The sequence below is a fragment of the Mobula hypostoma genome, chromosome 1, assembly GCF_963921235.1.
Source record: "Mobula hypostoma chromosome 1, sMobHyp1.1, whole genome shotgun sequence".
Lineage (NCBI taxonomy): Eukaryota > Metazoa > Chordata > Chondrichthyes > Myliobatiformes > Myliobatidae > Mobula > Mobula hypostoma.
In genome coordinates, this window is record NC_086097.1 from 48,249,075 (window position 1) to 48,274,199 (window position 25,125).

The window sequence follows — 25,125 nt, forward strand, 5'->3', positions numbered from 1 at the left end:
CATTCTTTAGGTATTGCACTGTACTGTGGATGCCAAGCAACACGTTTCATGAGATACGGGGGGGGGGGCGCGGGGTGATGATAAGCTTGATTCTGATTCAGGTTTCACATATTGATCAACTTTGTTTGGGTTCAGAAGGTTGACGTTTCTAGGAGTCTTTTTCTTTTACTCCCGAGAGAAATGTTAAAATGGAACTTTTTAGACAGAATTACATAAGCCCATAAGAAATAGGAGCAGAATTAGGCCACTCGGACAATTAAGTCTGCTCCACCATTCCATCATGGCTGATTAATTATCCCCCTCAACCGCATTCTCCTGCCATCTCCTTGTAACTTTTGTTGCCCTTACTAATCAAGAACCTATCAACCTCCGCTTTAAATATACCCAGTGACTTGGCCTCCACAGCTGTCTGTGGCAATGAATTCCACAAATTTCCCACCCTCTGGCTAAGGGAATTCCTCCTCATCTCTGTTATAGAGAGGCGTTCTTTTATTCTGAGTTTGTGCCCTTTGGTCCTAGACTCCATCACTATAGGAAACAAACCCGCTGCATCCACTCTGTCTAGGCCTTTCAATATTCAATCGGTTTCAATGAGAGCCCCCCCACACCCATTCTTCTCAGGTCCAGCGAGTACAGGCCCAGAGCCATGAACTCATAACTAATGAAACACTGTCACTGAAACAATCTACCGCCTGTGTTGCTGAGGATTTCTGGCATTTTCTGTTTTCACTTGAGCTTTTCTGCATCTGTGATATTTTGTATTCAGCTCAGAATAAATTAGAGCACTGAATATGGAAATCAACAATATAATGGCAAGGAACATGGATGCAATTAGTGGCGGTGGAATGGAATTTGGGGCAGGGCCCATCAGAGATGGCTTCAGTCCCATTGCTAATCTGGAGCTTTTATAAATATGTGAACAATGTAGTTATTATTAGTGATCAATTATTAATTACAATTTAGTCTTTGAACTAACTGATCACCTCAATCAAATAAAAGGCATTTGGATTGCTGGACTATTCTAACCTGGTGTACTAGAAATTAGCTTTGGGATGATTTTATGTCACTGCAGCAAATTTGATAGCATATCATCTCGATTAATTCTGACACATCTCGCCATTGTGGCACAGACATTGCTTATCCCACCATAAGGTGCTGTCCTGGCTGTTTAAAAGCCTATCAAAGAAAATGGCATAAAGCTGCTTTTCTGAGAACATTTACTGTAATCAAGATAGATTTGGCAATATGAATTCAATCTTCTTTGCTGCTATATCCTCTGCACAATGCTTTTGAGGCAGTAGAGTTGCAGTTAAACTGAATAAAATAAAGTAACTAAGTCTACATTTATCAGTCCATGAATAAATGTAACTTTAGTGAAACAACAGAAGAGAATTACACTGGTGCTGGTTTAGAAATGAATAAATCTTGGTCAATGTACAATCACCATTTCCCTAGCACATGTGTTGCTAAGTAGCAGTTTTGTATAGTCGATGATACACCGCTTTAGCTCTCAAAGCAGCTCACTTGAAAACTGGAAATAAATGTGTACTTCACCCAAATGCAGCATTTCTCTGTTATCCAGAACATTTTCAACTTTGCATTAAAATTGGGAATAGCATCGTACTATTTAGTAATGTTTATTTAACATGATGGACAAGTAATGAATGTTTTTAGAGTAGTTGACAAGCCAAGTCAAATGATTTTTATAATGCAGAGGCAGAAACATGTCCCAGCAGTCCGAGGGCAGGAGGAGGTAGAATCTTTTTCTTCTGGCTAATGAAGAATTCATGATAATCTGTGTGACGTGAGTGAAAGGTGGAAGGAATCAGAAGCGGTAATCACGTAATGTGAATGTGTTGCTTCCTCAGTGACACTGGAAAATGGGAGGGGAGGAGGAGAGACCAAGGACAGCTGCCAGTTCACTACCAAAGTAATGGAGAAATTTTAATTTGCATCACGATTAACTGAAAGCTGCTCATTGAAGATATTGACAAGGAGGAGTCTTGGACAAGAGAGGCACGGGACAAATCACGCCTGGGCTTTTGTTTCTTGAGTAAGCACGGATTAGGTTGGATTAGTGTTCAGCTCTCTACTGAGAATTATAAAGGTGCCAGAGAGAGGCAGAATTGCTCATCCTCTATGAGCTAAAGCAACTTTTGGATACATGGGGGATCAGATGGAGAGGGAAATTTGAAGCTGAGTAGAAAATTAGCAACTAACAATAAACTTAAGCAGGAAGAAAAGCCTGAGCATGTTTTAAAAAAAAAATCCTACCAAGAAGAAGAGAATGTACAATATGATATTCAAGCTTCTCATGATGAGCTATCTGATGAGGTATTTATATATCTTGATGACTTGTGCTCGGCATCACTGCAGTGTCTTTGTTGCGCTCAGCGGTTTATCAGAAGTCACCGTGTAATCATGTGGAAACCTCAATGATTGCTGCTGGACCTAACTGTCCCTACGCATCCCGGATAATGGAATGTCAAAGCAAAATGGATGGGGAAGTTGCTATTTATTGGCTTCATGTGCTGGTTATAAACCCTAACTAGATGATGGATTGGAGGGAACTGTAAGTAAATTTGGGCATCTTTTCCTGTATTGATTTACAACAGTTGACTTTGGACACCTTCATTATACTGCTTATCAATCATATTTTGTACAGTAGATGTTTCATTAAGAAGTTTTAAAAGAATAAATGAATTTCAGGATTATTTGAGTGTGTACAAGATATGACTTTTACTAGCTCCTTAATGCTTGTGGAAAATTCCATGCTTTAAAAATGTTATTTAAAGCCTTTCACTAAGTAGCTATTGTAATTTTGATTTTTTTCTACAATGCTCCGATTTCGAATTGTTGCCATTTTTTGGTGTTAGAAGTGGATTTTGTTCAAATGCAGACAAACTAAACAGAAAATCCATTGTGGATTTAGCCTGGGTCTATGCATCATGTAAGCAATGGATTTGACTGTCCAATTGACTAAAATATATTTAGACCAAAAACCTGCTACCACTGCTAATTGAGAAAAGAAATATATTCTTTATGAAATACATAGAAGCTGAGCTACGTTTAAAAAAAAAATTTCTTTAGAAAAGGCTGATGTGAACAAGCATGTGTCTTTTTAAAACTGGATTTCCGTGTCATTTGTGCTTTCTGCTGTAAGTGTGTTTCATGGAAACTTGCCGTAGCAGCAGGTTAAACCTTTGTCTGCCCAGATGAATAGTAGATGTGCATATGTAGCTTTTACATCCTGCTTCCTTTCACAGTCTTTCCCAAGGGAAATGCTATACTAGACTTTATTGAAGTAATAATTATTTCATCAGGTCTTGTGCATCTCTTGTCTGTATTTGGAGTGGAACCTCCAGAGGCCACAGTTGTCATTTCTTTCCAGGAATGTATAATTTGCACAATTTGAAGGAGAGACATCAGCAACTTACCTCATTCTTTTTGAAAGTTGAGATAAATTATGGTCATAACAACCTGCTGTTATTCAAATAAATGCTATGTGGGAAAAGTGAGCTTTTAAATCCACTTTACTGTCAGTGCTGAAATAAAATTGAATGTATGATTAGTGATGACGTGACAAAATTAATTTTTCATCTGAGATCTGAAAGTACATTTGTGCTTTCATGTTTTGTTTCACTGAACTATGCTGCTTTAACGAGCCACAATGGTTCCAAATTATTTATGGACTGCTGTGTTTGCCTGCTGTTTACACCTCTTGAGTAAACCAGAATTATGCCTGAAAGTGTAATTAATGGGATACTGTAAAAGTGACCATTACTATATATTTTGCAATGTACTATAGGAATGTGAATCCTCTGAAATGCCAGTAATTTGTTAGATCACCATGTACTGTATGTACCCGGGCAGCCCATCTGGCCTTGTAGTGACAGGAGGCTGATTTCAACTTTTATAGTGTTGCTGAGATTTCAGCTGCTTTGGACTCAGCTGTTGAACCCATTCACCAAGTTATAGTTTAATTGAAACTATGTGAGAGAGAAATTAACCGAATATTACCTTGGCTGTATTTCTGCTGGAGTCTGCCTATATTAGTCTCTTGATAGAACATTCCTATGGAATTTGATTAGAATTAAGTGAGTTGATTTGGGAAACAGCAAATGATGACATTGAACATCTGTTTTGTGGAACCAGACTGCATTTGGCAATAAGTAACCCTGCTGTTTTTTTCTCTTCCCCCCCCCCCCACTACATTTCACAGAGCAGCACAAAAGCTGAATCTCTCTTCAAAGCAAAAGAAAAGCCATCCACTCATCCAGCACTCACGTGAGCTTTCAAACTACAGAACAAATTTCAGTGGTATTTTGCAAGTGTCCCCTCCCCCAGCACCGCCATGCCTTTTGAGGGCTGTGTGTAAAGTCAAGGACAACCCAGGCATCGGAAAGGTATGAATAAACTATTCTCAGTGCCTTTGATCTCTATCACTGCTGAAATCTGTGTGAATGATAAATACACAAAATGAATTGAATCCAAGGTGATTTTTTAAATGCTGTTTTTTTCCTAAATGTAACTTTCAGTAGCTACAGGTCTAGATGAAATTATGCTATTTACCTCACTTACTGTAATTTCTAAATACAATGAAATATTCAGAAATATTCTGGCTCTATGCTGATTTTAGCAGAAGTTATAATCCTTCCATGGTAAAGTTACGGGACGTAAAATGATAAATAAATTGTCACACATACTGAGGTACAGTGGAAAACTTGTAATTCATTATAACAATGCATAGAAAAAGGGTAAGATAGAACAATAGTAGAATGTGGAATAAAATATTACAATGACATTTAAAATGCAGTGCAGGTAGACAATAAGTTACAATATCATAACATGATAGATTGTGAGGTTGAGTCCTCCTTATAACCGTGGGATAGAAGCTGTCCTTCGGCCTTCTGGTACATGCTTTCAGGCTTTTGCAGCTTTGGTCCAATGGGAGGTGGGCTAGAGATAGTGTCTAGGGTGGGATCTTTGATAATGTTGATTGCTTTATTGAGGCTGTGAGAAGTGGTTAGTTTCTGTGCCGAGCAGGGTCCAAAGCTCTTTGCAGTTTCTTTTTGTCATGGGCAGAGTAGCTCACATAAAAAGCTGTAATACATCTAAATAGGATGCTTTCCATGATGCAGCATTAAAAATTGGTGAGGGCGAAAGAGGACATGCCAAATTTCTTTACCATCCTTACCAAGCAGAGGCACTGCAGAGCGTTCTTAGGCCGTGGCATCTCAATGGTCAGACGAGGACGGGCTATTGGTGATGTTCACTCCGAAAGTCAAAGTACCTATCTGTCACCAGATACAACCCCGAGTTTTGTTTTCTTGTGGGTATACATAGTAAGTCCAAGCTACACAACAGAATTAATGAATGACTTCACCCAACGGATGGACAAACAATCCATGCAAATACAAATGAGAAATAATAATAATAATAATAATAAATAAAAAAGCAAGAAATATCAAGAACGTGAGATGAAGCATCCTTAAAAGTGAGTCCCTAGGCTATGGGAGCAGTTCAGAGATGGGATGAGTGAAGTTCAAGAGCCTGATGGTTGAGGGGTAATAACTGTTCTTGGACATGGTGCTGTAGGTCTTAAGGCTCCTGTACCACCTTCCTGATGGCAGCAGAGAGAAGAGAGCCTGGCCTGGGTGGTCTTTGATGATGGATGCTGCTTTCCTGCATCAGTGTTCCATGTAGATGTGCTCAGTGGTGGGCAGGGCTTTAGCCATGATTGACTAGGCCGTAGCCTCTAGTTTTTGTAGGATTTTCCATTTAAGGGCATTGGTGTTTCCGTAGCAGGCCGTGATGCAACCAATCAATATACTCTCCACCACACGTCTATAGAAGTTTGTCAAAGTTTTAGATGTGATGCCGAATCTTCACAAACTCCGAGGGAAGTAAAGTGCTGCCATGCTTTCTTTGTAATTTCACTTACATGCTAGGCTCAGGACAGATCCTCTGAAATAACGATACCGAGGAATTTAAAGTTGCGAATCCTCTCACCTCTGATTCCCCCTCCCCCATGAGGATTGGCTTATGGGCCTCCAGTTTCCTCCTCTTGAAGTCAATAATAAGCTCCTTTGTCTTGCTGACATTCAGTGAGAGGTTAGGGCAACTCACACAAAATGCTGGAGGAACTCAGCAGGCCAGGCAGCGTCTATGGAGAAGAGTGCAGCTGGCATCTCAGCCTGAATCATCGACTGTGTTTTTTTCTATAGATGCTGCCTGGCCTGCTGAGTTCCTCCAGCATTTTGTGTGTGTTGCTTGTATTTGCAGCATTTGCAGGTTTTCTCTTGTTTTTGTTGAGTGAGAGGTTGTTGTTGTGGTAGCACTCAGCCAGATTTTCACTTGCTCCTATATGCTGATTCATCACCACCCTTTGATTCAACCTACAGCAATGGCGTTGTCAGCAGGCTTGAATACGGCATTGGAGCTGTGCTTAGCCTCGCGGTCATAAGTGTAAAGCAAGTAGAGTAGGGGCTATGCACACAGCCTTGTGGAGCGTCTGTGCTGATGAAGATGTTGTTACCAATCTGAACTGACTGGTGTCTACGTGTGAGGAAATGAAGGATCCAATTGCACTAGGAAGTATTGAAGCCAAGATCTTGAAGCTTATTGATTAGTTTTCAGGGGATGATAGTGTTAAAAGCTGAGCAGTAGTCGATAAAGAGCATCTTGATGTATGGATCTTTGCTGTCTAGATGTTCTAGGTTGAGTAACGAGCCAATGAAATGTCATCTGCTGGGCACACTGGTTGAATGGTTATTATGCTATTATGGATTTATTGAGAATGCCTGCAAGAAAATTAATCTCAGGGTTGTATATGGTGGCATATATGTTCTTTGATAATAAATTTGCTTTGAACTTTGAACCTATTGTGCTGGTAGGCAAATTGGAGTGGATTCAAATTACTTCCCAGGGAGGAGTTAATGTGTTTCATCACCAACCTCTCAAAGCACTTCATCACAGGGAACGTAAGTGCGGCAGAATAATAGCAATTGAGGTATGTTACCACATTCTTCTTAGGCACCAGTAGAATTGAAGCTTGCTTGAAGCAGGTGGTACCTTAAACTGCTAAAGCAAGAGGTTAAAGATGTCAGTGAGCACCCCAGCCACATGATCAGCACGGGTCTTTAACAGTCGGCCTGGTACCTCATCTGGGCCGAATGCTTTCTGTGAGCATTTGCAAGGATTCTCTTAATGTTGGTCTTAGAGACTGAAATCACAGAGTTATTGGGGGCTGTGGGAGTTCATGAAAATTCCTCCATGTTTTGACAGTCAAAATGAGCTTAGAAGACATTGAGCTCATCTGGGAGCAAAGCCTTGTTGTCGCCAGTGTCTCTTGGTTTAACTGTGTATGAGGTACTAGCATTCAAACCCTGCCACAGCTACTGAGCAGTGACTCAAGTCTGATCCAGAATTGCCACTTTGACTGTGAGATGGCTTTACAGAGATCGTAGCTGGACCTCCAGTATCTTACTTGATTACCAGACCTGAATGCCACTGATCTGGGCCTCAGCAGATCTCATGGTTCATCCAGGGCTTCTGGTTGGGGAAGACTTCTGAATGGTTTTGTGGGGACACACTCACCCACGACTCTTTTAATAACGTCCGTGACAACCATGGTGTAGTTATTCAGATCCCCTGATGAGTCCTTGTATGTGGCCCAATCCGTCGACTTGACGAAATCCTCTGCCTGCCATGGCCACTTCTATGTTATTGCTCTTTAGCCTCTGCCTGTATGCAAGTAGGGGAAGGATAGCCAAGTGATCAGATTTCCTGAAGTGCAGTCTAGGCATGGAACGGTAGCCATTCCTAATTGTAGTAGATTAGTGGTTGAGTGTATTGGGACCCCTGGCACTGTGGGTTATATGCCGATGATAATTGGGCAGAGATTTCTTCAAAGAAGCCTAATTAAAGACCCGAACAATGATTTGAAATGCACCAAGATGGCAGCATTCAATATCTCAGGTGCCTGGTAGTATGTAAACTAGAAAGTTAAAACTCTCAGTACTCTTGATCTGAGCATCATTGTTGTAAACTGCAGTGTGTGCCGCCCCCTTTTCCTGAAGTCAACGACCAGCCTTTTTTATTTGCTGACATTGAGGGTTCTGTGTCTCTAGGCCCTCAATCTCCTTTCTGTACTCTGACCAGTCATTATTTGAGATATGGTCCACTGTGGTGATATCATCTGCAAACCTGAAGATGGGGTTGGAACAGAACGTTGGAACAGATAGGAATAGAGTAGGGGTCTGAGGATGCAGCCTTGTGGGGCACTATCGTGGCAGAGGTGTTGTTTCCTATCCTTACTGTTTGTGGTCTGATGGTCAGTAAGTGAAGGATTCACTTGCAAAGGAAAGAATTGCAGTCTCAAGTCTTGAAATTTGAAGATTCTTTGCTTGGAATTATGGTATTGAAGGCGAATAAATAATAGTTTAAATGGTGGAGTCACTCTTGTTTATTTGATTCTCGTCCTCAAGTTTCTATGTCTTCATTTCGCACGTTGTAGATGTTGCAAGACCAGCATTTATTGACCCTCTCTAACTACCCTTGAGCTGGTGGTGGTAAGCTGTCTTATGGATCACTGCAGTCCTACTGATAAAGGTACTCCCACTGTTGAGAAGGAACAATGGAGGAGGAGAAATGTATTTCAAAGTCAGAGTGTGTGTAGAATGTAAGAATGCAGTAGATAGCATTCCTTCAAATTTAACTGGTATTTGAAAATCAAAAAGGTGCAGATGCTGGAAATTTGAAATGAAAACATAAAAATGCTGGAAACACCTGGTTAGATAGCAGCCATGGAAAGAGAAATAGCTTTAACCTTTCAGATCAGAGACCATCAGAACTGGGACTGAGAGAAAACAAGGTTGTTTAGAGTTGGAAGGAAGGTGTGGTGGGGATGGATAGGAGCAATGGAATATCTCTGGCAGAATGTGTCCTGGGTTCCTGTGGGACAGGCTGTTGATGAAGCTGACAGGTTAATGGGGAAAGTTAGAGAACACAAACAAAGTAGTATTAAAGCGGTAAAACGAGCTGCAGCAAATACTTTAGTGTGTCAGGCTATGGTAGTGGAGCGGGAAAAACAGCATGTTACTGGATGACCTGGTGCAGAACTCTTCAGTTCTGTTACAAACAGAGAAAGCAAATTACTTGAGCAACACACAAAATGCTAGAGGTTTTTCCAGAAGTGGTTGAACTTGATAAGAAATCTGGAAAGCTATGACATGCCTCGATGGAAGATGAGGTCATACTGAGGTCATATAGCAGTTGCTACTAGGGCCACGGACAAATTAATACAGATGAAATTTAATGCAAAAAAGTGACAGAAATACAAATGTTTGTACATGAGGAAATGCATATGAATATGGAGGTGCTCAAATGATTCAAGATGAACCAGGATGTCTCCAAAGGCTCTTTCAGGATTTATTGCTAAACGTGGTAAACTAATTCTGCAGGTCAACACAGCCAATGGCATGCTTAACTGTACAATGTATGCAGTTGAAATAAATCAGAAGAAATTGCTACCTAACTGTATGGCCACACATTGAATAGTTAATCCAGCTCTGATACCCAGGAGTAAAGAGATACATTTAAATTCAGGAGGCAGTGTGGAGCTAAAGGTTTGCTTCTTACTTTAGAAGTTCCTGAATGAGGATGGGCAGGAGAAAGACTTTCATTCTAGAAATTGAGTTATGATATGATGGTATAGTGATTAATTAATGGAGTACCATCAAAGGCCTGAAGTTTGGTCCAGGTTTATGAGTTTTAATTCTATCACAGCAGCTGAGTAATTAAGAAATTAATTAAATCTTGGAATAAGGCTAGTATTTATAATGGTGTCCATGAAACTGTTGGATTGCTGAAAAACCCCATGTCATCCACTAATGTCCCTTAGTGAAGGAAATCTACCATTCTTACCTTGAATGACCAAGATGAAATTCCTGGCCAACAAAGTCAAACTCTTGTCTTCCACCTCTGCTCAGGGCAATTGGAGTTGGACATAAATGCTGGCACTGCATGTACAAATTACATGAAATCTATATTAAAGCTTTTTTTCAGGGAGACTGTACTTCTAGGATTGATAAAACAAAGGTATGGAAAGAACAAATCCAGAATGTTATATGTAAATAAATTGCAGGGGTTGTATGGACCCACATTTATTCAGGCTAGAAAGTAAATCTCAACAGGTATCTGTAATTTTTTTTCCTTGAGTCATAAGTGTTTTAGGTATGGAATGGGCGCTGGCAATACTGTGTGGAGCAATGACTCCAGAATTAGTTATCATGGAGCAGAACAGTTAAGAATTTTTTCTGAATGGTTAAGCTCAGTAGTATTTCTCACTCTAAGCCATATAATGATTTTGTGAACCCAGCTAGTGCAGAGGGCTAATTGTATTTACTTTGAAAAATTTTTAACTTTTCTTTCAGTTATGAGACTTGTTGATTATGTTTTTAATCAGAGTATAGTCACCTGGTAATATAGGCAACTGGGAAATGCATGAATGACTGTGTTATCAAGTACTATCACCCCCTCTCCATATACTGATGAGACAATTGTTGCAGATGGTTTCCTGTGTGCATTACTACATGGATAGTACCTGTATTGTACAGCGTTTATGTACACAGCTGTGTGATAGCACTGACTTTACAGTCTTGTAATCAAGTAACATCAAACTACTGCACATAAAGTACCCATGGTTCCCTGTTCTTGTCTTTAGGGCTGGTTTAATGGTGCTCTCTGCAGTGAATGCTAAATGCCAATTTTCACCTTAACTCTAACAGTGCCATCCTCTTGAAATTCATACCCAGAGTGTAAGATTTTGCATAAGGTGTTTGCTTTATAAGCTTTCTGCAAAAGTTGTCCTTTTAGAACTTCTTGGAACTACTAATTGAATACAAAAGAAAATATTCGTTTTAAAATGGCCGTAATATTATTAGAATGATCCGTAGTTCTTATAGGAGCGTAACACTATTCTGTGCCAGCAGCTTGAGTTAAATTCTGCTGCTGTCTGTAAGGAGTTTGTATGTGCTCCCGGTGACCCCGCGGGTTTCCTCCCACCTTCCAAAAATGTACAGGTTAATAGATTACTTGGTCTCACAGATGTAATTGGGGTGGGTATGTGATCATTGGGCCGAAAGGGCCTGCTATCATCTCTAAATAATATAAATAAGTGTATTTTAGATAAGGTTTATACAGAAAAATACTTACAGTGAAACCTCAATTATCAGTGCAATGCTTTCCCAATTAAGAGGAGATGCTTGTGATTCAAGTCTGCTAAGTATTTCCACACTAATCACTTTTTGACAGCAAAATTATCCAGTGTGGGAGCAGTTGATTATCAGCTAATCTACAGGCTCATGTCCTCCATGTTGTCACCCCACAAATATATGTCTGTAAAAGTTGCTTGACAGTCCACTCCTATTTATTGATTTTCAGCATTTGGAAAGTGTGAACAGCAGATTGCACATTTGCTTGCACTCCTGCCTCAAAGGTAAAAGATACTTAAACTCTAAAATATGGACACATAAATTATGCATTTGATGAGATCCTGAAATTATCTATGTTCGGTTCTGTAGTTAATGAAGCAAATATTGTAGCACTAATTTAAAAAGAAAAGCTAGTTTTCCTGATGTCCTGACATTATGCCTTTAATTAAAATAAAATGTAATTTGTTTCTTTTTGTGTAATTTTTCTGTGCTCAAAATACTTAAAATTTATAAATGGGATTATAGTTTTACAAAAGGGCAGATCTCTATCATTTCTAGGACTAACTTCCAATATGATGATCATTGTAGAGGTTAACAAGTGTTACAGAATCTGACCACCTACAACCCAAGGCCAGTTCCGTATTTTACTCAAACACTATGGTGATATTTAAATCAAAAAATGTTTCATTAGTTGTCCAACTGATGGAATTTTTGGAGGAAGAGGGTATTTTTGACAGGCAGCTGAATTCATGTCTAACAAGTAACCAATTTAGTCTTTGTTCCTGGGCAAAGGAGAAGAATACCTATTTTCTTACTATTTGTTTTGTGTAGAAGCCTGTCCATTCTTTTTTAGCAGATCAAGTGAACCCCTGTTGACTGATTACTCTCCTTGTATGTAATTGATATTTTCAGGTTAGAAATTGCATTATGATTGGGTGTCATATGGCAATATTGTGACTGTATTTTGTATTCAAAGAATAAAATCAGATTGGCAAATAATTGACAGTCAAAATTGTCATCCAAAATATTAAGCAGGCTTGTTTTTCACTTGGGAATTCTGTTCACAAAGAAGGACTAGTACTCTCTGAGTCTCTCCATGAAATATTCCATATTTTGCTTGATGAATAACTCAGTCCTGTGTCTCATGTTTACTCACTCTCATTCATTATTATCTTGCTTTCCTTAAACTGTTTACTCTCGCCCAGTACAAAGTGAAAGCATGGACTGGGCTCAGCACAAGCTCTTTGCATGCACACAGCCTGAGGTGGATGTGAAAGCTACTGTTTAAAATGCAACAATTGAAAATATCACTTTTGCTCCCTGGTTTCCTATTAATAGAGTTCTTGGAGGCTTATAAAGAAAGTACAGGCTGCTCAGAAATGCTGATAATCCTTCTCCCCCTTCCAATTCAGACTACATCAAGGAAACACAAACACCAGAAAACCTGCAGATGCTGGAAATCCAAAGGAACACACACAAAATGCTGGAGGGACTCAGCAAGCCAGGCAGCATCTATGGAAATGAATAAACAGTCAATGTTTTGGCTTGAAATGTCGACTGTTTACTCTTTTTCATAGATGTTGCCTGGCCTGCTGAGTTCCTCCAGCATTTTGTGTGTGTTACATCAATGAAATCTTGACTGGCATTGATTTGTTTTTTGGCTTTTGTTTCCTTGTTATTGGATGGAGAAAGCACTTTGTAAGAGCTGTATATCCTCTTGAAAAATCTTGTCACAAGAATTTGAGAGTCAAGGAAACCTTGATCTCAGTGGAGAGAGGTATACAAAATTATGAAGGGTATAGATAGGATAAATACAAGAAGTCTTTTTCCACAGGTTGGATGGGACTATAACTTAAGGTGATAGGTTAAAGGTGAAAGGTGAATAGTTTAAGGGGAACATGAGGGGAAACTTCTTCACACATAGGGTCATGAGAGTGGGAACGAGCTGCCAGTGCAAGTAGTGCATGCAAACTCAATTTCAACATTTAAGAGAAGCTTGGATAGGTATGGTAGGGGTATGGAGGGCTATGGTCCCGCTGCATGTTGTTTAGAGTAGCAGTTTGGCACAGACTAGATGTCCAAAGGCCATCTATGATTCTGTGGCTCCCAGACTCATCACAGAAACATCATCACATACCTTACTGATGAAATCAGTAGGCTTGGGTTTTCCAAGACTGTTATGAAAGAACTATGTGGAATGTTGAGGGAAGATCTTTGGCCATGTTCCCAAGCTTGGACTGCTCGCTCCTCTGAGGTCAAGGTTGTTTTGACTCTCAAATCTTTGTAACAAGATTATTCAAGAGGAAGTACAATATTTATTGCCCTCCCCTAACAGTTCTTGAACTGATGGTGGCCAGCCATATTGTTGAACCAGTTCAGTCTTTCAGATGTAGGTACTCCCATGATGCTGTTGCACAGGGAGATCGAGGATTTAGACCCGTGATAGTGAAGTGAGTGCAGCATATTTCCAGATCAAGATGCTGAGGGGAGACTTCTTTGAGGAGCATAACATCATGTGAGGACTAGGTAAGGCAAATGAGGGCCTATTATCCTTCTCAGTCAGAGAAGACAACAGCTAGAGAGCATTTTTGATATGTGGGTGCTGATGGTAAGATTGAAATTTATTATGAATCTTCACTTGCCCTGGAGAAGATGCCATTTATCTGCTTTCTTGAAACACTGTAGTGTTTTTGGTGAAGATACCAATGTTAGAGGGTATTCTGGAGTTATGTGAATATAGCAGATATTAGTTCAAACAAGAACAAGGCTTCAGTTCTCAAGAAGCTTGCAATTAGCCTTTGGTTTGTTTTTGTAAATTGTAAGTGGTAAACTGAGGTTAAAAGCAGAAGCTGCTCCACAGACAAAGCAAGAACCAAATGTTAAGACAATGGGCGTTCACCAGCAACTTTGATGTGTGTTGTTAAGACAATGGGGTTGTGTTAATTGGCTTGCATCAAACCAGGCAACATAAGCTAAGTTATTTGCACCATTGTGACTTGAGTTCAAACTGGCAGACCAGTTGGATGTTGTCATTTAATCAAAATCAGAACCAGATCAGGTTTGATATCACCAGCATATGTTGTTAATTTTGTTGTTTTATATATATAGTTAAATAAGTAGTGCCAAAAAAGTAATGAGGTAATGTCCATTCAGAAATCTGATGGCAGAGGGGAAGAAGCTGTTCCTGAATTGTTGAGTGTGTGCCCTCAGGTAGCTGTACCTCCTTAATGATGATTGCCACCTTTTTGAGGCGTCCCTCCTTCAAGACATCCCGGATGCTAAAGGAGGCCAGTACCCATGATGGAGCTGACTGAGTTCACAACTTTCTGCAGCTTCTTTCGATCCTATGCAGCAGCCCCTCACCCCCGTACCAGACAGTGATGTAGCCAGTTAGAAAGCTCTCCAGAGTACATCTATAGAAGTTTGTAAGTGTCTCTGGTGACATTACAAACCTCTTCAAACTCCTAATGAAATGCAGCCACTGTCATGCTTCCTTCGTAACTACATCTTAATGTTGGGCCCAGGACAGATACTCAGAGTTGTTGACTCCCAGATTCTTGAAATTGTTCATTCTTTCCATGTCTGATCCCTCCTTTAGGACTGGTGTGTGCTTCCTCGTCTTGCCCTTTCTGAAGTCCACAATCAGTTCAGTCTTACGGATCAAACATGGTCACAGGTAGAGGCAACCATTAGTTTTTGTGTACTCGCCATATCTGTGAACTCAGAGACAGCCCTGACAATTTTGGGTGTCTGGCTCTCTGTCATCAAAAGGTTTTAGAATATTAGTTTCTCCTAAAGGTGTTTGGACCTTCAGAGGTGTTTTACCAATTACAATGTGATTCCATTATGTATCCCAAAGGAACCATTTGTCAACCCAAAATATTGAAGTAAACAACGTCGTTCTAAGTATTGAAACCGTATTGGATCACCTTCTGTAAACTTTGCTCTTAAGGGTATAAAAATGTGATGTACCTTTGGGTTTATGAGCCTCCACTGAGAATGTCTGCGGAATGTGCACAATAAAGACTGCTACATCATCAGCTTCAGTGTTTGTCCAGCGACTTCAATCACAGTCACAACACCATAGACAAAATAACAAGGCAGGAATATGATGGAATAATCTCCACCTGTTTGCCGTTCCAGTAACACTCAACAAGTTGAACTCAAAACTCAGTCGCATCTATCACCCTAAACATTCACTCCCTTAAACCACAGGGTGTACCTTTTACAAAATGCATGCAGTTTCATGTTGGATATTTTGACAGCTTCTTGCATGCTGCAAATCTCAAGCACTGAGAAGGACAAAATCAGTAAGTTCCAATGATTTAATGTATTTATTAAATACAAAGGTTCTGAGAAATTGTAATCAAGTACTTTTTTGCCCTGTGGTAGAATGTTCAGAGTAACCACATCTGCTGTATCTAAAATCTAGATGTTCCTAATTTGTCGTGATGTATTTACCCCATCAAAAGATAGTCTTCTGTCCAAAGCTTTACAAACAGATCAGTATTAAAACTAGTTTATGATGGAAAAGGTGGAACACCTGCAACTAAATGTCAGTAAATCACAGTCCTGACATAGCCACACATGTTTATTCTGACACCCTAATGACCTTCAGAGAAGAGACCAGCCTGCAGGTTTGTAGCATCAAATTTGTGGTAGTGTCAATTTTTCCCAGATTCACAATGAGGTAAATTGAGATGATTTTCTGTGCATAATTATTGAAATGTAAGATGTCTTAAATGATTGACTGAGCAACTATCCTTGCATGTAATGCAAGGGATCAATAAACCTCAGTAATGTCGGTGAACTGTCATCATCTGAAACAAATCTAATTCTACCTTTCTTTTTGCATTTTTTCTTTATTTACATTTATTAATATGTTAATGAATTCAGGAAAGATTATTGAAGAATATGTGAGAAGAATCCTAATTCATCATTTGCTAGAGCTATGTTATTTGTCTCTAAGCTGTATGTGCATATTTCCATCTGAGATATTTATGAAATTGTAGCATTGCTGAAATGCATCTCATTATGCCTCTCCTGAATGACTTTAATGTGCTAGATGGTACCTTTATTTCAAAACACTTTTCTGAATTCCCTTTTCAACAAATGTCTTGAAGTGGTGTTCCACTTCTGTGATCAGTGAGTAAGTGTTTTACAATCACAAAGCTTCTGTCAGTTTTTCTGACAGAGACCTCTTACGTGAGACACGTGGCAAAAAGAGAGGCAATTAAACTCTCCAGTCTGACACAAAATGCGCTTAAAAGGGTCGATGCCAGTAAGATTTGATGCCTTTTCTTTTTTTTTGAGTGCAGTGGGAAGCCTTGCACTGCCTCTTTACATGGGAAGTACAAAGGGACAAGGATCTTACGGCTATTAAACTTGCAAATGTGACATATATAAACTCTCTCAATAGAACACTGGCTATTGAACAGCATTTTTATAACCTAGTTGGTGTTATAAATAGTGCACCTGAGATCAGTAAAGAAGTTTGTGCAATTTAACGATTTAAACTCAAATGGAAGAAATTACTACCTGGTTAAATAGTGAAATTTGACCAATAACCTGCTTCCACAGAGAAATAGTGTAAATGGAGAATGGGACTTCCTAATTAGCTCACAATTACGCAAGATTTTGATTATAACTTAATCACATCTATACATACTATGTTACAACTTGACTAGGGAATGGAGGTATCTCGTTTTCTTAGATAGTTACCTTGGGGGGTTGGGGAGTGTGGGTGGGGAGGTGGGAAGAAGGAGAATCATTGATTGTTGATAAAAATCATATAAATCACTCACAGCCATCTTTTTAGCCTGTAATTTTGTAATAAGATAAATGACAGGGGTCTGAAATTGGAAGTGGTTGCTTTCATATTTTTGATAGGTTGTCAGTCAATTGTGGATGATATGGTCATTCTTTGTGTGCTGTTTTAGTTGAATAGTTTTTTTGGAATAAAAATTGCCACTGTGGCCTTTGTGAATCAACTCAAGATTTGTTCATTTTACAACAGAATAATTACAGCATCAGAGCTCACAGTACAAACATTTTTGATATTCCTGCAGATGACGAATGGCATTGATTTTATTTCGGCTAATCCAAGCAATCAATCAAGGTAAATTAGGTAAAGGCATTCATCCTGTAGTCAGATTGATAGAATATTTTCTACAATTTTGTAGATTATTTTTTAAATTTTGGTGAGACAAGAATCAATCGTTTTAGGTCAAATAAAATACTGGTAGGGTTGTCTACGCAAAATGCGGATAGTGCTCAGCATGCTTTTACAATATAAAAAATAACAACATAAGTGGCCTGAAAATGTATACATGGAAGGATGTGTCAGGATGGATCTTTTAAAAGGACAATTTATTTACAAATCATAGCAGATAAGTGCAGATATTAGAGCTTTGTTTAATTATTTCTCAGTTTAGTTAGTTTAGTTTCAGGATAACTTCACAACATATTGTAGTGTTTAAATGAATAACTTAAATGTATTCATTATGTATTCATCAATGTATTATGAGGGGGAAGCAGCACTGATGACATCTCAGTTTATTTAATAACTTGGTAAACTCTTTTGAGGTGCCTCACAGGAATGTCATTAACAAAAGCTGATGTTGAACCATATGAGGGAATATTGAGATAATTAACCAAATGCTTGATCAAAGACATAGATCTATATGGCATTCTAATGGTGGGAGAGAGGTAGAGGTGTGAAATTCAGGAGTTTTGGGCTTGAGTAGCTAAGATTATTGGTGCAGATGGTGGATCGTTATGGAAGACTGGTAAAGAGAGTAAAATTGTAGCTGATATTTCCGAGAATCATAGGACTGGAGTAGGTAGTGAGGTGACAGACAATGAATTGATATGAAACCAAGGGTGAGAAAATTAAATTCATGGTGTAGCTCAACTGAGTCACTGTTATCAGCAAGTTAACATCTTAAAAATGTGAGCAACACACATCAAATTTGCTGGTGAACGCAGCAGGCCAGGCAGCATCTCTAGGAAGAGGTACAGTTGACGTTTCGGGCTGAGACCCTTCGTCAGGACCTTGTACCTCTTCCTAGAGGTGCTGCCTGGCCTGCTGCATTCACCAGCAAATTTGATGTGTGTTGCCTGAATTTCCAGCATCTGCAGAATTCCTCGTGTTTACGATCTTAAAAATGTGTTGCATTGTATTTGTTTTTTTCTCTTTTGCAATGCTATTGCAGTCTTAATTATTTGTATTATCTGAAGTGATTCTCATTCAGTTGCCAGAAACTCTTGTGTTATCGTTCAGCTCTCATTTTTAACTAAAAAAACAGTGAGGGGCCCTTATTTATTTATTTTACTCTCTTAGTTCCCTTCTTTTCAGGAAGTCCAGAGGGGAGATAGCCTTTTGATTTGATTTCTCCCCCTATACTGCATATGAGCCAAATAGTTTGGGGAGTGATTTTAGTTCTTTACAAATCAGCAGACTAGAAAGTAATTTAATATCTCTGCTTCAAGTTAAATCAGAAACAAAAATGTTTTGAGTAGTTGGAAGCATAGTCTCAACTGAATATAATGCACAGCAGAGCTCGGGCAGGGGGATTTACTTTGTACAGAATGTTGAGAGATATTTGACAGACTTGCAATATTAAGACAAAGGGATGATTTATTTCCATTAGTTGCCCTGAAATAATAATTATGTGAAGTGGAACGGAGAGATCAATATACATACAGAAGCTGAAGAATGTCAATAATTGAGCAATGATAAAATGGAGAAGCTGGCTGGGTGTCAAAGGGAGAGATTGAGAAAGGGACAGTTAAATTTATTATATTCCTCTGTACTTTTTTCTCCCTGTTGAATCCAACATTAAACCTATGTTAAGCGAGGCCACTAACAAATCTTATTTAAACAATTTTTTTTGTGTGAATTTGCTTAATAAAGAATAAAAAATGCTTTTATGTGCCATAGTGTTCATATAAATTTCGTTGTAACTTCTAAATTGAATATTATATCACAATTAAGAACAGGGCAGTTTCCTTCCATCCGTAGTCCAAAGCGGCATATTTTCTGTTTACTCACTATTATCTCTCGGATAATCAGCCTAATCTTGTGCAAATGGCAAACGAATATGCCATAAAGTTGTTGGATTGTTCAGTGTACTAAGAAACCTAACTAGTATTCCTTTGTGGGACCATAAGAGGACTTTCAGGAAAAGGTCCATAAGTCTTTTATCTTTGTCTAGTTAGAAAAACCGGAACAAACCCCTAGGTTTTCCAAAGTAATTCTGGTAATGGTAAACACTTGCTCCCCCCACCCCCGCTACTCATAGGGATAGTGAAATCCTTAACATTTCTCATTGTATGAATGAATATTTCTCATCTGTCTTATATTGTTTTTACTGACTACCTTAAATCAGCTTAGCTTATTTATTCACCTGCCTGAAATGGGAAATAAGTTCTTCCAAAATCATTTCTATCTAGTCGTCCCATAATTATATGCAATTTGATGAAATCTCCGCCCAAAGTCTTCTTTTACAAAACAGAGTCAATCTTTCCTCTCGTAGTTTTCTCCAACCCTGGTAACATCCTTGTAAATACTCTGCCATTGGCATCACATGCTTCCTTTAGTGCCGTTAGGGGAACTGCATGAAGTACCCCAACTGTGGTAAAACTAGTTTTTTTTGTACACTGTAGGTGTATTAAAAATTTGTTCAACTAAATGTCACATTCTACCTGCTGACTCCTGCTTTATACATTTTGATATTTAACAGAGAGCTTTGGAGAGTAATCGGGCTTGTGCATGGGTCATTTGCTTTCTCCTGTAGGATACTGAGCTTGGTGTTTTTAGCAGGGTTCCAAGCTCACAAATGGGGCTTGTCTGCCGGGTTTACTATTGAACCTCTATACTATTGGTGAAGGAGAATTATTTCCTTAAAAACATGTGTATTTTAATTGATATAATAGTTAAATTCTGCAAATTAATGTTGCACATATTGTTACCTAAAAGCATTAGAATGGTAGGGTCATAAAGTTGTATAGCATAGAAACAGACCCTTCAGCTCAACTTGTCCATGCCAAGCTGTTTTATGCTCATTTGCCTATCCTGTTTTCCTAAAACCTGTCCAAATGCTGTAATTATATCTGCCTCTACCACTTCTAGCTACTCATTCTGTCACACTCTACTTTTAGACACATCCATCATAGGAAAAAGACTCTGACCTCTATTTTATCTATACCACCCGCCCCCCCATTATTTTATAAACCTCAAATGTCACTCTCTTTTCCTTTATGTTCCAGTGAGAGTAAACCCAGCCTATCCACTGTCTCCTTATAGTTAAAGTCGTCTTTTCCAGGCAACATCCTGGTGCATCTCTTCTGCTCTCTCTCAATTGCTACCATTTCTGTTGGACTGTGGCAAACAGAACTGTAAAAATTATTTTCTATTTTGCTAACATATGGTGATTTTATTTAGCAAGTGTTTTTTTCCTCCTCTTTTTCTACCTGTTTTTTCTCTTCACTGGCATAACGTTATTAATAAAACTTTTTTGACTGTGGCAGTGATGACTTCAGAGGTAGAAGAATTAGGTGAAGGAGCCTGTTACATTCCTACTGAGAATGTTTATATCGGTACGCAAAAAAATAGAACATAACAGTGGTATCATGGCTCCAGTGACCTGATTTCAATGCTGACCTCCAGTGCCCTTTGTGTAGAATTTATACCTTCTCTCTGTGGCCAGATGGGTGCTCCCAGAATGCCCCAGTTCTTCCCTCATCCCAGAAGCATACAGATTGGTAAGATAATTGATCACTTGATGTTATCCTTCGGCATAGGTGAGACATTGGCATATCACAGGTTCTTAATCTGCGTGTGTGAAAAAATGGGTTTTAAGGAAAGATTAGGGAATGATTGCTCTGAGAATTAACATTACTCAGAGGCTGAATATCCTCCTTCAATGGCATAATAAAAATGAGAGTCATTACCCCTGTCAGTGTTTCCTTATTCAATCCTTTTAATTTGTCTCTCACTCCAGAAGCTCTTACTTGCACTTCAGACAAACTAGGTGGTTTCTGTAGAGAAGAAAATGGTGGAGCCCAATCCTGCCCTTGTCCTATGTCTGCACATGTGGTCACTGTGGCGATGGCCAAGAGCTGAAGGCTTGGCTACTTTTTCTACTTCAGGGCACAAGTTTACCTCCAGTGTCTCCATCTGCCTTGAAATTACATGACTTGAGTTCTCCATGATCTTGAGATTTATTTCCAAGATGTTAAAGAAGGTCACTAACATACACAGAACCTAAGGAGTAGGTCTGGATATTATAGAATCTGCAATTAAAAAAATACATTGACAGAAGATAGGTACAATTTTATACCTAAAAACTTCCTCTGAATATGTCCTCATATGCAGTTGAGAATTGTACTTGTAAAATAGTTGGGGCAGGAATTACCAGTGTGTAAATGTGTAAGTTAATAACTTATATCCACTTCACAAAAGCCAGTTTGTAAACCCAATATTTCTGCAAATTAAATAGAGCTTAATTTTCCATGCCATCACTAAACTCTGTTATGTATCATTTCATAATTATTTATCAGCTTTGCAAAAATTAAACTGAATCTTGCCCTGTAAGTTGCTCTATACACAAACAATGTATGTGCTAATGAGTGAGCTAGAAGACCAATCTAATTTGTGAAAGTCATCCACATCTATCAGTTCCAATTAAATCCACAGTAAAATTGTCTCTGAGCTGAGACCTATATAATGTGATTTACAGTGGAGTGCAATAATGTTGGATTTCATCAGTGGGATTCACAGCAGTATTAATTTAAGGTTAATTAAATCTGGTACTTTTTATAAAAAGTCCCAGTTTGAATGTCTGAGAGTAACTATGTAACAAGTTAATTGTCTGATTGTATAATATACAATAATTTAATCTTTATGAGCACGTACTGGACAAAATGAGCATGTTATCAGAATGGTCAGTAGTCGTTAGCAAGGTGCATGTGGGAGGCATTATAATTATGGTTTCAATATGTTGCTCTTTAGTGTGCAAAATTGAATTTCTTATCACTTTCTAGCAGTCAATGTTGAGTTGTTTGTAGTTACTACATCAGAAATGCACGAGAATCTAGAGAAATAAAAAAACATTAAGTGCTGGGAGACATAAGTTTGCTTTTTTGGTTAAGAATGTACTACAGTGTATAAAGATGCAGCAGCAAATAAAATGAAGTGTGGATATAAAATAGATTTAACTGGATAAATTAGTATGCAAGGATGGATTTTATTTCTGTCTATTCAGCTTGAACAACTGTGGGCTTGTGTGAAACACTGAAATACCACAGTGGCCCCATTCTGTTTTTATGAGTAGGGCTAGCCTTGAATCTGCCATTTCCATGCCTTTTAGTGATTCACAACAGATGTTTCCTTTATTTTTAAGCTTTGCTTAGTTTCTGTTATGGGCTTTTACACTGGTTTCGAGCTTTCCATTGGATCAAACTCAGAAGTTAGGTGCAGGTAGTGTTGAAAGCATGGAATGCACTCTACACTTGGTGCTATTGATGACCTTCATGGACTCTTTGTTTATGCAGCAAATGTAGGTTTTTAGTAATTTATTGCAGGTTTGTTTCCTGAATAGGAAGCAGACAGTATATGGAGGAACATACATCAAAGTTGCTGGTGAACGCAGCAGGCCAAGCAGCATCTATAGGAAGAGGCGCAGTCGACGTTTCAGGCCGAGACCCTTCGTCAGGACGAAGGGTCTCGGCCTGAAACGTCGACTGCACCTCTTCCTATAGATGCTGCTTGGCCTGCTGCGTTCACCAGCAACTTTGATGTATGTTGCTTGAATTTCCAGCATCTGCAGAATTCCTGTTGTTTGAGTATATGGAGGAGATCATTTCCATTCCATGCAAAAATGGTGAAAACCACACATTGCCTCAGAAGTTTCCTGTCTTCATTAAATTATTGTCAATATTGAAACTTTATTAAAATAGCACCAATGCTTGTTCTTAAAGAAAAAAGGCTGCTATTTCAATCCCGCCTGACTCCATTCATGTTGGTTCACTTTGGTTGTGAGTTCATAATTAGAGAGGCCCTCCATTGGTCATGGTCGCCAATGAATGTTGTGTCCTAGCTGTCTATGTTATTGACACGCAAACCAGTATGCATGCCAGGCCAGTTTATAATGAACTAAAAGGGTAAATTAAAGTATAAGAGTTGCTGGACTGAAGAGATCAATAGAGGCAAAGTTGGAAACAAGATAACGATGAAAGGGATAGGGTTGCTAGAGGCAGAAGTGGTTAGAATGTCTATTGGGATTTATATTTTTATTCAGATTGGTTAGGAAGGCCATTGAAATTATATGCCTTACATTAACAGCCCAGAGTAAAGCAAATTCTGGTGAGTTTTTGTAATAAAAATGGGCAAGACTTCTTAGGTTTATTTATTTTGTCCATTTTTCTGACTGTTGCTAACCACCAGATCAGGCATATTGCCCTATCAGCTCTGCATCATTTGTAAGAGGTTTTACATCCAACACTGCTAGATATCCCAATGCACCCTGTTGTTCAGTGCTCCTGGGCCAGCATTGATTGTACTGGGTGAGTTGCTGATATGCATAGTCTGTTTTCTTTTTGTGTCTATGATGCCAGAATGGAAGAAATATCTTTTGTAATAGATGGAAAATGCTCACTGCACTGGAAAAAAGTTACATGATGGCTCAAGACCATGTCTGTCATTGTCTCTCAGCCATTCCTCTGTTTCAGTGAGCACAGTACAGACAGAAGCTATCTTCATATTAAGTTGACAACTCACTCAAGTATTTCCTGGTGATGTGTATGCGGTTTTTCAATTACATGCTGCCAACTGCTTCTTCCATTTAATTGAGTCATAGTCAGCCTTAGTTGCTTCTTGGATCTTGGCTTTGAAACCCGAATGGCAACAATAATAAGAATGAGCCTTATTTCTGTGTATATGCTGTCTGTAATTGCTGTGGTGTTCGACTGGAGTACAGTGGATATGGATGGAAGTGTTTTTGTTTGAAGGTTCCAACATATATAGTATTTGCTACTCTGTCCTGCACTTGTCCTTAGGAACCAGCCTGACCATGGCACCTTCTTCCATGAGTGGTCACGTTGGGTTAGTTCATCTACATCACTGCATGATAATTGTGAAGGGAGTCTGTGTAGCCTCTTGTTCTAGTCACATAAATGGTGAACTAAGTGAAAGGTGTTTACCTCTGCAGGAATATTTCTGTAGTTTCTTTTCAAAGATCTGTGAAGGGATCAAATGAGGTACATTTACTAACCAATCCCATTTACCCAACTACCTAACCTTTTTTTCCTTTTGATATGAAGTGTAAAGCACACGTTGCGCATGAGAGAGTTCAAATTACCTCCCAGTTTATTTGGCATTTAATCCCATTAACACAGGTCATACTTGACTAGTTAGCTGCATACTTGTACATTATCTGGATTTCAACTTCTCGAATTCGGATTTTACAGGGTAAAATTGGTTTGAATCATTGAAATACCTGCATTTCCCGGGTCATCTGCAAAAAATAAGCCAACCAAACTTACTGCTCAAAGGTGATATTGAAAACTGATTGTTTGTTGTTTCCTTTCAGGTGAAGGTGATGGTACGGATTTGTCCTTCCCAAGGGACAAACAATACATCAGAATCGATGTCCTTTCTGAAAGTAGACTCTCGCAAAAAACAAATAACCCTCTACGACCCCTCAGTGAGTGGGCATTTGAGTTCCACCCACAGGAGAACAGTGGTTGCAGCTCCAAAAATGTTTGCATTTGATGCAGTTTTCACCCAAGATGCCTCGCAGGTGAGCAGAAGGAAGATAAAGTAAATAGCTAAGTTCATCCTCAATATCAGCTTGAATTAGTCTTGTATTCATTCCAGTGTAACATAATTTATTCTTTTGCACTAATA

The 25,125-nt window shown here is 38.9% G+C and overlaps 1 protein-coding gene across 1 annotated transcript in view; it reads left to right on the top strand.

Annotated features, from left to right (window-relative positions):
• The window catches only part of kif26ab (kinesin family member 26Ab), a 208,250-nt gene that overhangs the window by 143,424 nt on the left and 39,701 nt on the right, over positions 1 to 25,125 (top strand). Inside the window, exons 5-6 of the mRNA XM_063048063.1 lie at positions 4,223 to 4,406; positions 24,809 to 25,018. Coding sequence (XP_062904133.1) covers positions 4,223 to 4,406; positions 24,809 to 25,018 — 394 coding nt within the window. The remainder of the gene's footprint in view (positions 1 to 4,222; positions 4,407 to 24,808; positions 25,019 to 25,125) is intronic.